The 14,710-nt window shown below is 49.2% G+C and overlaps 1 protein-coding gene across 4 annotated transcripts; it reads left to right on the top strand.

Moving 5' to 3' along the window:
- Positions 1 to 6,525: 6,525 nt before the first annotated feature.
- LOC111946042 (uncharacterized) lies at positions 6,526 to 14,192 on the top strand. Of its 4 annotated transcripts, none has more exons than XM_086874346.1 (16): positions 6,526 to 6,887; positions 6,983 to 7,254; positions 7,583 to 7,674; positions 7,760 to 7,861; positions 8,141 to 8,265; positions 8,342 to 8,504; positions 8,591 to 8,697; positions 8,914 to 9,027; positions 9,174 to 9,292; positions 9,452 to 10,522; positions 10,843 to 11,128; positions 12,045 to 12,171; positions 12,620 to 12,691; positions 12,906 to 12,993; positions 13,703 to 13,784; positions 14,003 to 14,192. In XM_086874346.1, exons 2-10 carry the CDS (start codon positions 7,212 to 7,214, stop codon positions 10,474 to 10,476), a joined length of 1,890 nt encoding a protein of 629 aa, XP_086730472.1. In that variant the 5' UTR covers positions 6,526 to 6,887; positions 6,983 to 7,211; the 3' UTR covers positions 10,477 to 10,522; positions 10,843 to 11,128; positions 12,045 to 12,171; positions 12,620 to 12,691; positions 12,906 to 12,993; positions 13,703 to 13,784; positions 14,003 to 14,192. The 4 variants fall into 4 exon arrangements, with proteins under 4 accessions (XP_086730472.1, XP_086730473.1, XP_086730474.1 ...); XM_086874347.1 differs by having other exon boundaries at positions 10,859 to 11,128; XM_086874348.1 differs by lacking the exon at positions 12,620 to 12,691.
- Positions 14,193 to 14,710: the final 518 nt, after the last annotated feature.

Below are 14,710 nucleotides of genomic sequence, written 5' to 3' on the forward strand. Positions count from 1 at the left end.
GAACTTTTATGTCATTACTATGATGTTATGTCTCTACCAATTTTTCAGGTATCCTTTGTTTTAAGATTTAGAAGGATCTGAAGAACAACCTTGAACATCAAAACCCTCAGTCACCCATCAGCTGCCAGCTGACATCACGGGAGCAGTGAACGTTCCAGGACTGAATCGTGTTAGAGAAATTCTGTAGAAGATCTAAGAAGTGTAGAGACTCCATTTAACTGTATATAAAGCAAATTGTAGTTGTGTGTTTACCCTTTTAGCAAATTGCTTTCACGCTTAGACTACATATATACCAAAGCACGTGTGTTAAAAGTAGTTATATAATAGGTTAAGATAAAGAGTTTAGCCTGTGTAGTAATTGTTATGTTAGTATAAAGTATAAGTATTCCCCCTTCAAGAGCTAGTGTAAGCATCTTTGAAGGTTCATTTAACGATTGGCGTTTTAGCTGTAAGTTTGCAAATATGGTGTCATTTGCATGGAACAAACTGCTTATGGTAATTGTGTTGTGTATAGTCCCAACCAACTGTCTGCTAACTAACATCCAAAAGAGGCAGAACATGTGGGTCACTGGCACATTGAACTGGCCAAAAGTCAATGTGTCTAAGCCTAGCCACACCTGGAGATCCTTTCGCACCTGTCTCATAGGAGTCCCTGAATGGGATCCTCCAGCATTTAAAGATTTAATTAGTAATGAGACTCAACTGAATCGATTGGCAATGTTGCAAGAGTGCAATTGCACTGTTGGCTTCACATTAAGACAACCTGAAGCCTGTTGGCAAGCAAAAAATTACCAACGTTCTCAATGTTACAACCCTCAGAAGAATTAGATTTGTTAAGTTCCACCAATACCTCAGGTGGATGGATAATGTTTGAACCCCCGACAAAAAGTCATTCCAACAAAGTAATGTAGCTCTGAGCTGCAGTCAACCCTATAGCTGATCTCGTTACTACCATAGAAAGTAAAGCCTTTGTTCGTGGTGCAATCTCACAGGACAATTACCAAAGCGATTACCTAGTTCCATGTTCCTAATCTGTGGGGATAGGGCATGGAATGGGATTCCTGCTAGTCCACATAGAAGACCCTGTTATCTTGGGAAACATAACCTTGTTCCACCCAAGCTAACACCAATTGTTGAATATAGCTAGCAAAATGAAGAACATCAAACAGTCAAAGCGAAGCTTGAATGAATTAAAGTTTAGCCACCCTAAAAAGGCTCGCTTGTTAGACTAAGGAAGGATTGAACTTAACATCCACAATATTAAGTGAGCTTTCAGCCAATGTGAGTAGTGTACATCATGCAGTATTATGAAATCGAGCTGCAATGGACCTTTTGCTCTTGGCACAGGGACGTGGTTGTGGGGAGCTTGAAGGCATGTGCTGCTTGGATCTTACTGATCATTCAGCTTCCATCCATAAGCAACTACAACAGCTACAAGATGGGTTACATGCCCTGGAGGAAGATAGTGACCCCACTGGAAGCTGGTTCGCCAGCTGGGGCAACACCGGATGGTTGAGGTCTCTTGTGCTAGAAGGGGGACGGACTTTACTTATAGTGTTAATTGGGATGACAGCCTAAGTTGTGTGTTATCTTATCCAAAGCCTGGTTTGTGCAAAAAGAGAAAGGGGGAATTGTTGCTATATTTTATATATTAGTAAAGGCCTGTATGCACAAACCAGCCTTTGAAATAAGTCGTGATATTAAGGGCTAAAATCCTTGAAACTTGCCTGCAGAAGAGAGAGTAAAGCAAAACAATATCCTTGTGTACAAGGATAAGAATGTAAACCTGTGTGTGTTAGCCAATAGTAGCTTGCTCTGCCCGCAAACCCTGTAGAACCCTATAAAAGGTGTGTTAATAATAGAAATAAACGGCATTCACAATTACTTCTGTGAAGACTGGTGAACAGCTCAGGGGTCTTTCAACATATGGGTATTAGAGTGGTTGTTGCCACCACTACTACAGAGACATACTTTAATTCAAAAAATTGAAATTTTAGCAAATTGGATAAAACAAGGGCGGAAGCGATTGTGGCAAATTATGGGTGCAGATCCAGCTGAAATTCAGATAGCAATAAAAAAGGACACTTTAGATTGGTATTTAATTCACAGTTCGACACTGCAAGAAGCATTGCTTGACAACAGCAGTGTGGGCAGTACTGAGGAAGTGCCTCGAATACCACTACGATGGATAGGCCAGCAGAATTGGATTGAGAAGCCCAAACGATCATTTGTGCCAACAGCAGGGGCATCAAGTGTGTTCACTGATGCTGGAAAGAAATCTCGTACAGCTGCTGCTATATGGCAAGATTCACAAGGACAATGGAACCATCATCCTATTCCAGCTCAAAAGGAGGATACATTACAAATTCTGGAATTAGTCGCTGTTGTTTGGCTTTTGGTGCAGTTTAAGGGTCCTGTTAATGTGGTAACTGATTCTTTATACGTTGCAGGAGTGAGTGACTGTACTGAAAATGCAGACATAAAGGAAGTAAGAAACCTTCGTTTATATGAACTGTTTTTGCAACTTCAAAGAGCAGTAAAATTGAGGATGGCTGCCTTTGCTATTATCCATATTCGTAGCCACAAATGGCATGTGGGTTTAGGAGAAGGAAATGCTAGGGCAGACCGACTGGCTTCACTGTCCCAAAATAGCCCTGTCCCATCACAGATATTAGCTAGAGAAGCTCATGCCATCTTTCACCAAAATGCAAAAGGTCTCCATTGGGAGTTTCCGATACCATTAGAGGAGGCTCGGGCTATTGTCAAAGCATGTCCTATTTGTAGTTTTCATACTCAAGGCAGTGGATTGGGTCTTGGGGTAAACCCTAGAGGATTACAGGCTAATGAGTTGTGGCAAATGGATATTACTCATGTTGCAGAGTTTGGGAGAGTTAAATATGTACATGTCACCGTCGATACTTATAGTCATTACATCTGGGCTACAGCTCAATCTGGCGAGAAAGCACGGAATGTTGAGCGACATTTAGTAAATTGTTTTGCAGTCATGGGAGTTCTACGTTCTATTAAAACAGGCAATGGACCTGCTTATTGTAGTAGTAGAATTAAGCAGGTGATGCAATCATGGGGAATCAAACACATAACAGGGATTCCACATTCCCCCACAAGTCAGGCAATAGTAGAACGAGCAAATGGTACCTTAAAACAATATCCAAATAAATGTAGGGAGATCAAAGATCCACAAGAACAATTATTACGTTGTTTATTTGTTTTAAATTTTCTGTGTATTGTTGGAAACAGTGATTTGCCTGCAGCAGTACATCATAGTGCACCTGAAGCAGAGAAAACTCAAAGTCCAATATGGGTTCGCTATAAAGATCCAAAAACAGGTCTGTGGGGAGGTCCCAGCAAGGTACTGTATTGGGGACTGTCATGGAGTTACTTTACCTTTAAGGGAGTTGGAGTTGCTGGGAAGTGCTTGGAGTCTTTTCTCCTGACCAATTATCGGTCATTGCTGGGAATTGACAGCAGTTTAGGCCATTGAAAAGTGGGATCAACTTGTGAACCCTACCTTAAAATGTAAAAGCAGAGCTCTCTGGGTTCTCTTTGTTTCCTGGCTGTGGAGGGTGGCGGAGCCCCAGGCCTCCCGTCCCTGCCCAGGCCATGCAGCCGGGCGGGGATGGGGCCTGGCCTGCCCCGTCTCCCGGCCGGGAGATGGGGGGGCCCAGGGAAGGTTTTCCTCGGGCCCGGGCCGGGCCGAGCCGATCTCTGGCTCGGCTGCAGGTTTTGCTGTAACTAATTCACTAGAAACTGCCCAGTGAAGAAAGAGAGAGGCCCTGGACTTGCAGCGGGTTGGAACAGCGACTACACGCTCCAGAGCAGCCATGAGGAACTTTCCATCACAGACGGCTCCAGCTCCTGTTCGGCAGAGATCTCCAAACCATCTACAAAAGCCTGGGCAAGATGTTAACTCTTTCATTACCCAGATGAGACTTGCGGATTAATCTTTTTATCCGGAGAGAGAGAGAGAGAAAGATCAACATGAAAAGAGACTTTATAAACTACCAGTGACAAGAAAGAAAAGAAGCTTCAAGAAAGGTAGAGAATTAAGAAGATGCTTTAATTAAGCTGAAATATCTCCCTGTTAAAACTATGGAGATGGACAATGAAGTCCTGAAAAGAACTCCTTTAATTCATGATATAAGATCTAGAGAGGAATAGTGTTCAAAGTGTAAATTTGAGTAAAGAGTAATTATAGTATAGTGAAGTGCTGGGAGATTAAAAGCCTTGCGAGGCAATGAGAAAACTGTTGAGAGATTTAAAGCCTTGAGAGGCAATGAGAAAACTGTTTTCTGGTGAAGCTCACAGAAACAGATGAAGAAGACTTTTTTTGCCTTTGAATAACATATCCTTAAAAAGCTATCTCTAGACTCATGGCCCATACATACTTCAGAGTGATGTGAAAATGGGAGGAGTGAACTCTAATAATAGCAGCTCTGGGAAAAATATGAGAAGGAATTAAAACAATTCTCAGGGACACTAAACAGCCTTGCAGGTAATGTTTTGCAGCCTCTTGTTTCTCCTTGCAGGAGACAGTCAGGGGGGCAGAGTGCCCCTGACCAATGATGGTAATGTAGCACTTTGTTAGCCAATAAGAGTTTCTTTTCTGTACTTTCCACGTATCTGTCTATAAGAGAGAGCTGAAGCAATAAACTAAGGAATTCTCGTGTTGTGACTCCCTTGAGAGTCCAGTGTCGTTCTTTCTAGCCGTTCCCAATCGGAACGACAGGTAGATAGGGGATTGAAAGGTTTTTCTGGAAGTTTATTCTGGTGTTCTTATTATTGTGGTTTGTCAATAAACTTTCTTTTTTTTCCCTTTTAAGTTGTATGCCTGTTTTGCTCTTGTTCTAATCCATATCTCACAGCAAGAAGTAAGTAATTTTCTTAGTTATTAGTTTAAAACCACGACAGGGACGTGGTTATCTTTGTGTGTCTACCCCCACACGGCCTGTCTGGGTGCTGAGCCGATGGACTAAACCTGCTGATCCCAGTGATTTACCTTCAGCTGATCCAGAAAATTCAGCAGATACTTCTCGCTCTCTACCATCAACATAGAGATGAGACCCTGATGAACTCTCACATGCAAATCTTGTGTACAGTACCAAATTGTGAATGTTATCCTTTTGTATGTTCCATTTGTAAAGTGTGTAAAGAAAAGTGGTAGACACATTCTAAGTGGGGTCGATCGCCAAGAGGGATTTGCACAGAGTGTTACAAGTTTGAAAGAAATTTGACTGAGATTGCATTACAGGAATGTGTGCAAACAGGACAATTTGAAAAAGGATCTGATCGATGGTGGGAGATTTATGCTTTTGGGATAAATCCGGAAAATTATTGTTATCATCCTAATACCCCTTTACCATATATTATTGAAATAATTGCAATACGTTGTTGCAAAACACTGACAAAAGTCAGGTGTGATATCCCAGGGGTAAAAAATAAAAATTGGGAGCAATTCTTAAAACGGCAGTCTCGAGAAAAAGGGTCTTTCCTTGAAAGTTATCCCTGCTGCCGAGAAGATGGAACACCCCATGGTTCGATGCAACTGAATCGACGGGCGAGACAGAGGGCTAAAAGAAAAGGGAAGCAAGATCTCACATGGGATCCAGCCAAGATGCTGGCCGAACTGCCGCAATCCGTTTAAAGTCCTTAAAGGGCTATCTCTGATCAGGTTATTGCGGTGGTTTACCATAATAAAGGGAAATGAAGGGTGTGCAGGGAAGCTCTATGCAGTCCTGAGCAACTTCTTGCCTCAGCTGGCAAAACTGAAGCTAGCTACAAGCAAGAATTTAACTCCCCCTATCTCTGCTGGGAAAGAATCAATGCTGAGAGTGGAGGAGAACCTGTGTTTGAACAGACAGCCAAAAGAACACCCCTGGTTTCCCCCCATCCCCTGGGCCTAGCTTAAAGCTGCAGGACCCATGTCTGGGCATAGAGCAGATGACAGGGGAGACAGTGTCATACAGTCAACCTAGACATTGCCCTTGAAAGGTAACCACTCCTTCATGGGCCTGGATACTTTTAGGGAAACATGAAAAGCAAGGCAGTGCTTAGGGAAGCGGTGTTTTTTCAATATATTTGCTAGAAGGAAAACATGGACCAAACTAGCAACGTTCCTTTACTGTGGGAAAAACATCCTCCTGGTTTGGACTACCGAGACAAGGACGGTTGAAACCTCTCCAGTCAGACGTACACAGAAAACTCCCAAGGAATTCTCTGGGTTTCCGCTGAGTCAGTGTAAAAGATGATGTTTCTCAGGAGCTTAATACTAATACTTAATACTAAATTTTTAATACAAAATGTCAAAGTTATTAGATTATTAGATGACAGGCGAATTGCGGTTGGGAGGCAGCTGACGTGGTCCCCAGCTTTATCTCCTGTTCCCAACAGTGATCAGCACGGGCATGAAATCAGGTTCATCTCAGTTTATTGCCGAGAGGTCTAGAGGAACATGTCGGTGCACCAAGAGCAGGTTTGGAATCTGTGCAGTGCAAGAGACTCTGCACAAGCTCTCTGGGCAACCGACTGCCAGGGGCAGGAGCCCTGGGGTGGCCGTGCCTGAACAGCACCTTTGTGCCTACAGTGCCACCCTCGATGGCTGCCCTGGAGCCTGGGATTGGACCCTGGACTTGCTGCAGGAGTCTCTGGCCTGGTTCCGTGCTGACCAAAGGCTTGGAACCATGTCAGAACCTCGGTTGCCAAGGGGGTGGCCTCAAGTGGCTACCGGGCATGTGAGGCCATGGCTGCGTGAATCTTGGGAGCAAGATGCTGACGTCAGAGTGGCCATTGTGACGCGTGCGACCAAAGCCCCAAAAGGGAAGGCTGGGCTCAGGCCGTGTGTCAGTGCGACCTGGCAACGGGAGGAGAAGGTAAGGCAGGGAAGCAGCTGCCCAGGGACCAGAGGGGCCCCACACCTCGGGCCTCTGGGCCTGTGCTGCAGGCTCACCTGCCTCTCCCTTCCCAGAATCAGCAGAGGAATATCCAGAGGAGACGACGGTGTTCCTCAGCGCGCCGACGGGAGCAGAAGGCGGACAGGAGCAGGGCTCACGCAGGGCTGACCAGGGAGTAGCACCCTCGTAGCTCTGGGCCTGTTCTCCAAACTCCCATCACTTTTCTTCCTCCCACAGAGAGAGGACCAGCACCTGGCGGAGACAGCAACGTTCCTGGACAGGGACTCAGCGCTGACAGCCGCCATGTGCGACAGGGAGCAGGAGGGCTCTGATGGCAGAGAGCAAGGTGAGGGCAAAGCAGCCCCTCTCACAGCCTGGCCCAGGGGCTGTCGGGGTGGCCAGCATGGGGCCCAGAGCAGAGGCCAAAGGAGGCAGGAGCTGCTCAGCCAGACCAGGGCTGGCAGCCTCCTTCCTCCTCAAGTGGGGCCCAGCTGGGCCAGGGGGCAGCTGTTGGGAGCCCCGTGCCCGCAATGGCCGCTGCTCTCCAAGGCCTCCAGCCCTGCCCATCAGGCAGGCACACAGGCAGGGACAGAGCAGCCCTTGGGGCCGATGCTGCGGTCTGAGAGCCCCACAGAGCTGCTGACGCCCGCTGCCATTGTGTCTGTCCCCTGCAGCATGCCTGCTGTGTCGCCGTTCAGAGGCTGACCCGGACACCTGCGGCGACAAACAGGAGAAATACGGGCTCTATGCCCACATCTTCTGCCTGGTGAGTGGCTCCGGGCACTCCCTCCAGCACTGCAAGGGGCAGTCCCTGCCACCCTGTCCTCATCAGCTCTTCCCATTTTCTGCAGTATTTTGCCACGCTGCTTTTCCGGCAAGCAAAAAAATGTGTTGGACTCCTGGGTTTCCTCCTTCCAGATATCCAGCTTGCAGTCAGGCGGGCGGCATGGAAGGTGAGGGCCTGGCAAAAGAGCAGGGAGATTTGTGCCAGGAGAGGCTGGCCAGAGCTTAGCCCAGAGCCCCAGCAAGGAAGGCCGGCCATGCAGCCGGCTGTGGGACAAAGTCTGGCTCCCACCAGCTCCGTGGAGCCTCTGGCACAGGAGCTCCCCTCACCAGCTGGCTCTGTGGGCTGAGCGCCAGCAGCGGCCCTATCCTGCTCCCTGCCTGCAGCCCTGGGGCTGCCTGGGGAGGTCCCCAGGCTGCCGCTGATGGGGCTGCCTGGCTCATTCCAGCACTGCTGCGTCTGCGGCCAGAGCGGGGCCACCATCCTGTGCTGCAAGGAAGGCTGCAACAGATGGTTCCACCTGCCCTGTGCCAAGGAGGGCGGCTGTGTCACGCAGTACATTGCCCCATACAGGTAGCTCCTCTCCCCTTCTGGCCACCCTTGGGGAAGGACCAAGACTTTCTCATTAGGCCTATCCCTTTGTCCCCAGGTCCTTCTGCCCTGGACACCGTCCAGTGCAGATGGTGCAGGTGACTCCAGAGCCGGGCACCGAATGCCCCATCTGCATGGAGCCAGTGGAGGACAGAATGACCTTCAAGACCATCGTGTGCCCGACGTGCAAAAGAGCCTGGTTCCACAGGGACTGCCTCCAGGTGGGAGCCATGCCCTCAGGCCTGGGACACAGCAGGTGCTCAGCAGCACCAGGGCCTGGCTCACACTGCTTCTGTTTGCCCTGCAGGGACAGGCCATGCGCGCTGGTCTTTTGCACTTCAGCTGCCCCCTCTGCAGAGATAGTGAGGAATTCCTTGTGGAGATGTTCCGCATGGGGATCCGCACCCCCATCAGGTTGGTGTCCTTCTGTGGGGAGCACAAGGCAGGAGGGTGCAAGTGCCGTGCTGTGCCAGGCCCTGCCCCAGCAGTCCAAGCCCTGCCCCATCCAGGGAGTCTGGACTTGAGCTTCTCAGGGGACTTGGAAAAGCATTGGAGGAAGAGCAGGGTCACCCTGTTACCTCCGTGAGGGCAGGGCAGAAGAAACACATCAGCTTTTCCTTTCTCCATCAGAGGGCCAACATGGGAAGACAACAATGCCTTTGCGGATCTAGGAGAGAGGCACAGCAGGTGCAATGCCAGGGAATGCCTTTACCCAGGAGGCAGGGAGGAGGCAGAGGAAGAGGGGTGAGTTGGGAAGCTGCACCCGGGGCTCTGCAGGGAACCTGTGTCTCAGGAAGGGCTCAAAGCAGAAGGAGCCAGTGGTGCTGGGCTGCACAATCCCATGCTGGGACACTTTGTCTTCAGTGCTATCAACCCGTTTGTTTTCCCAGGCCCTGGGAGCTGCTCTTGTGCTCCTCCTGTGCTGCTGAGGGCACCCACAGGCGCTGCTCTGGCCTGACAGTGAGGACAACCCACTGGGAGTGTGAGAGCTGTGCTGGTCTCGGCACGGGTATGAGGCAAAGCAGGCGGGTGTCCCTGGGCTGGGGCCAGTGCCCAGGCTGGGCACGGCAAAGCCCATGGGCTCCTGGAGGGCTGGGGGCAGTGCTCTGGTCGGGCATGGCCTGCTCCAGGCCTGGCAGGCCTCGGACATTCTTGTTTGCTCTTACAGGTGCCAGAGATGAGCCGGAGCTCAATGGCCCCAGCCTGACCGGACAGTCAGGACTGGAATCTTCTCAGGGCCTCTCAGAATCTGAGGCCATCAGCCCCACCAGCAGCCCGGTGTCATCAGCTCTGGCTCCCCGTTCTCCATCTCCAGAGGCCAGCAGTCACAGCAGCCCCCAGCGTGCAGCCTCATCCTTGGCAGACAGCAGCAGCCCAAGCACATCAAGGCCAAGACACAGCAGCTCCATGGGCCCTGAGGACAGGGTCCATTCCAGGCGTGCAGGGCCTGACCGCAAGCGAAGCCGCTCTCGCCAGCAGAGTCGGGCCCCAGATAGACCCGTCCGGTCACGGAGTCGCCGTGACAGGAGCAGCGAGACAAGACCAAGGGCTGAGAGGCCCAGGCCCAGGGACACACCATCGCAGGCTTCCCCCAGATGCAGCTGCCCCTGCTGTCAAGCTCGGGCCTTAAGTCCACCTGTCTGGTCAAGGAGTCACTGTGACCAGAGCAGCAGGACAACATCAAGGACAGAGAGGCCCAGGCAAAGGCAGACACCATCGCGGGCAGCCCCCAGACTCAGCCGATCCCGCCAGGAAGCTCAGGCCCAGAGTCCACCTGCCCGGTCGAGGAGTCGCCGAGACAGGAGCAGCAGCACAACATCGAGGGCAGAGAGGCCCAGGCAAAGGAAGGCACCATCGCAGGCAGCCCCCAGACGCAGCCGCTCCCGCCTGCCACGTCAAGTCTCGAATCGACCTCTCCAGGACAGGAACAGGAGGACAGCAGCAAATGCTGAGAGGCGCAGGCAAAGGGAGACATCCTCGGGGACGTCCCCCAGACGCAGCCGCTCCCGCCTGCAACGCCGGGCCTCAAACCGACCTGTCCGGTCCAGGAGTCGGCAGGACGGGAGCAGGAGGACAGCAGCCAGCGCTGAGAGGCCCAGGCGCAGGGGGACACCGTCGGGGACGTCGCGCTGGAGCAACCGCTCCCGCCAGCCACGTCGGGCCTCAACTCGGACCTCTAACAGCAGCACGTAGTGTCATCTTCTCTTTCTAGTCCCTCTGTTTGTGGCTGTAAGTGAAGGTGAGAAGGGTCAGTACAGGGACCTTGAGATTTGCAGGTCTGTGGAAAACCCAGATTAGCTCTTGGCATTTCTGTGATCCTTGATTTCTATGTTACCATGTATTGTGAAGGGAAAAGACACCTGAGGACATAGCTAATTAAAAAGGACACTCATTGCTGCCTTTAGACAGATATTTCCACACTGCTTCCCCTTGAAAGTGAACCAGTCCTTAATGGCTTGGATACGTTTAGGGAGACATGACGAGCAAGGTGGCTCTTAGGGAAGCTGTCTTTGAAAAGGCCGTGGGCTGTGTTGCCATCCTTGATCAATCTCATTTCAGTAAAACCTTTCTTCAGTAAAGCAGAGGGAGAAGGAAGAGAGTGAGACACTGCCTCAAGTGTCTGGAGAAATCGACTGCGACACTGCTGCCGATTTAAAAGACTTGCTTGGACCTTCAAAGGTCAAACCGGAAAAGACTGTGGAAATAGCCTGGGACCAAGAGGATGCGCAGGACTCTGCCCCAGACGAAGGTCTGGGACCTTTGCCTGAAAACGACGGAACTCAGGAGTCGAGTGCTTTCAAGTTTTCCTTCTTTGAAGACACAGAGGAGTTGGGCATCAAAGAAGGTAACAGCAGAACCCTCCTAACGGAGCCATTTCTAAGGAACAGCTTCTGGCAGGCACTGTAGAGCAATATGGTGTGAAGAAGGTCAGAGGATTTTAATCCAGAGGATTAAATCCAGAGGATTTTCAGCAGCAGAAGTTAGTAATTATGCTGAAGTATTTTGATCTTCATTTCTACTTGCCAAGGTTGTGGGAGATTAATGAGAGTTAACTCCTGCTTGCATCTCAGGAATTTCGAGGTGCACGCCTTGAGAAGGCATTGGGATTTTTGCAGAGTGGTGAAAAAGCTTCTTGTTGTGCCCTAAACTTCTCAAACAAGGAAAAAGGTGACACAGCAGTCATACCAAGTTACCTAGGGCCCAAGAGGATTTTAAGGAAAATGGGTGTTAAGGTAGAGGGAGGAGCAAAATCCTGGAGTTGACCCCAAGCTCCATGAACATTCTGTTAGTTACCAAATTCTATTCCTGGACCTTCAGAAAAAGGAAACTGAATGACACTGAAGGATCATTGGGGTGTCCTAACCTCAGATAAAGTGAGGCCTTATGAAATGAAGATGAAGGAATATTTAATCAAGTCACAGTCAGGTAGGAATGAAAGGAAGCCGTGCCGAGTTATCCAAAATATTAAAATGCAACAACACAAAGCAACAAGCCCAGCACACTTTTGCTGTATTCAGGAGCTATTCAATGTCTTCTGGATGCAATGATAAATATTTAAGAATACATAGGAGATGCCTAGAAGAAAGTGGAAGATCCTGGAGCAGAACTACAGCTCAGGAAATCAGGGAGGAGAAGATTCTGTCCTTCCTAAATCTGTCTTTCCCGGTATAAATATTTCACTTGAAAGAAGGAATTTTTCCTGGCAAGCAGAGAAATAATCTGGTTTTGGCTTTCTTTCTCTTTTGCTGCTGGTTTTGCAGGGCCTCACATACTTGGAACGATAAAACCGGAAAAAGTCACGTGGCAAGAGGATTCACATTTCCAAGACATCACTTCTGAGGGTGCTGATGAGCCGGAGATGTCAGAAATTGCAAAGCACCAAGAAAGGCAAGTTCCATTTGTATTTGTTGTCTACTTGGCTGTAGTAGTTGGATGCTGTGGGAATATTAGTGGCAGCACTGAGGAAATGGGAAACTGACACTGCACACCTCTGAGCAAGGAAAGTCATCTTGGAAAACCATTGGTGCTGTGTGGAGTCCAGAGTCCCAGCAGCCCATTGGATGTGAAGTTGAATGTGAAGAGAGAGAAGCTGAGCACAAGAAATGGACTGGGTTGTTTTGGTTTGGCCAACCCCAAACTGAGTTTGGCCACAAGGCAAAGACACAGTCAGTTTTTGTGTCAAAAGTGGGGTCTTTTTATAGAAGGCTTTATTTGCATACTATGCAGGAAAGCTCTTCCGTGTATCCCATTTCTCTGAGGCACTACAGCTCTAACTCGTGCCCATGGGATTTGATAGGACCTTTTAGGATGCTAAAACCCCTTTGTACTTGTCTAGGGTTCTTTCTCTACCACGCACAGAAAGTGCTAGAGTTTTCTTCTTCTCCATAGATGACGAGTGCCTAAAGAGGTACGACACAACTTCTTCAGTCCCCTTTTGTATATTTTTCCCTTTTAAACCCTTACTGGACTTGAGTAAGGAGGAAAAAATGCTGCCTGGTTATGAATGCTCTGTAGTCAAAATTTGCCATCCTTTCTTGTGGTCAAAGTTGTGGTAGAATCCCATGAGACAGTCCTGGTAAAAAATAAAGGCTGAGCAGCTTTCTGCCTTTCCTTTCTTTCAGATAATTACCTCATAGCTATAGGAACGTTTAGAGCTTAGCAGAAAAATAGTCACTAGACAGGTTAGCGAGACATTTGGGATCCTTTCAGGTAGGTCTATCTCCTTTAACTTTTTCCTGTCTTTCTGGTGTTACTGTTAGACATGCCGAGTGTTCTTGTCAGCCACATACGTCCGTGCGGTTCTTCATCCTAATGAATCTGGGGCTTGCTCTTCTGAAGCCAGTGAATTTTCGATTTAAAAACAAAGACAACAACAACAAAAAAAACCATACACAGCCCCCAAAAATTACACAGGCCACCAAAACAATTGCTTGTTCTATTTTGTAGAATATAGTCTCAAGACAGGCTTAAATGACGTTTGTTTCTTGAGACTTGCTAGATAACGCGGATGAAATGTATGGCTGTGTTCATACAGTTACGGCCCTGCAATCTTCCAGCCCGTCTGATTTGCAGGGTGTGTCAGAATGGAGATCTCAGCCCCTGGCAGGCAGCGCTTCTGGGGCCAGCTGTGGGATCCTGCTGCTGAGCATTTAATGCAAGAGCTGCTGTTTCACTGCAATTTAGATTGCAGCATGTTCAGGGAGACAGCTGCTGCCTTTCATTTTTCTTAGTACACCAGGCTGCAGTAGGGAACATTTCTGCTGGAGCCAACATGTGGTGGGGGAGAAGAGAATAGGAGGGACGTGGAGGATAGAGCTTCTGACTTTATCGTGTTGTTCATTCATGATTGTTGGGAGCAGCAGCCGAATCAGAAGGGTTGAACCCTATTGATTGGTGTTGTGTTTTCTTTTGTGCACAGGGCCTAAAGTTATTTTGTAGATCTGTAGAGCTCAGTGAAGACAAAGTGGGTTGGGAAGACATATGTAGATTTATTGCTTGAGGTGAGTATGGAACATTGGCTCCCTGGTAACTGTGGCTGAATGCTGAGCATGGGGAGGGAACACGGCTATGGATGTGCATGCAAAATTAATTCAGGACCTCCAGAAGAGCCTGAAACTTTGGAACTGTCAGGGAACAAATGGGTGTTGGTATACTGGTGTGTGTAACATGATGTTGTGATGTCCAGCCAAGTAAACCACTGCATCTCTCTCTGTTACAGGAGCAGCTAGCTAGCTAGATGTAAGGGAAGTGTTTAAGAGAAACAGTGACTTTAGAGACTTCTGCAAGTAGTGGATTCAAAAACTTCTCCTAGGAATATGTTAGATTTTCATTAATTTCTGGATCGTCTAAGGAAGCATAAGAATTCCATAGGGAAACTGAACCCAAACTAATAAACCCTTTCTTGAAAAGAATCGTGTAATATTTGTTCCTTGAAGAAGTTGCCAAGCAACCTTACCGTTTAAATCCTTTCAAGGATCTAAGAGCAATGTCAAAGGCCTCCCAGGCCTGGGCCAGGCTGGGCCGCAGCAGTGCCCCCAGCCCTCCAGGAGCCTACGGGCTCTGCCAAGCATAAAAGGACACTGCCCCCAGCCCCGGGGGCTTGGCCTGACAGCCGAGCCCAGAGCAGCAGAGCTGTCACACTCCCCGCTGGTTCTGGTCGCTCTCAGGCGCGAGCAACGCCCGTGGGTGCCCTGGACAGCACAGGAGCAGTACAGGGGCACTTGCCAGGGCCTGGAGAAGCACAGGGGTCAGCTTCTGCACGGCGACACAGCAGGCATGCTGCAGGGGACAGAGCCAATGGCAGCCGGTGTCAGCAGCTCTGTGGGGCTCTCAGACCGCAGCGTCGTCCCCAAGGGCTGCTCTGTCCCTGCCTGCGTGCCTGGCTGATGGGCAGGGCTGGAGGCCTTGGAGAACAGCGGCCATTGCG

This window comes from Cyanistes caeruleus, unplaced genomic scaffold (genome assembly GCF_971803275.1).
Source record: "Cyanistes caeruleus unplaced genomic scaffold, bCyaCae1.hap1.1 HAP1_SCAFFOLD_194, whole genome shotgun sequence".
NCBI lineage: Eukaryota > Metazoa > Chordata > Aves > Passeriformes > Paridae > Cyanistes > Cyanistes caeruleus.

Excerpts from the sequence above, each read along its gene's own strand:
- LOC111946042 (XM_086874346.1), top strand. The coding sequence starts at position 7,212 with ATGTGCGACAGGGAGCAGGAGGGCTCTGATGGCAGAGAGCAAG. Across the intron at positions 8,266-8,341 it reads CAGTACATTGCCCCATACAG|GTCCTTCTGCCCTGGACACC; the intron begins GTAGCTCCTCTC and ends CTTTGTCCCCAG. Across the intron at positions 9,028-9,173 it reads GAGGAGGCAGAGGAAGAGGG|GCCCTGGGAGCTGCTCTTGT; the intron begins GTGAGTTGGGAA and ends TTGTTTTCCCAG.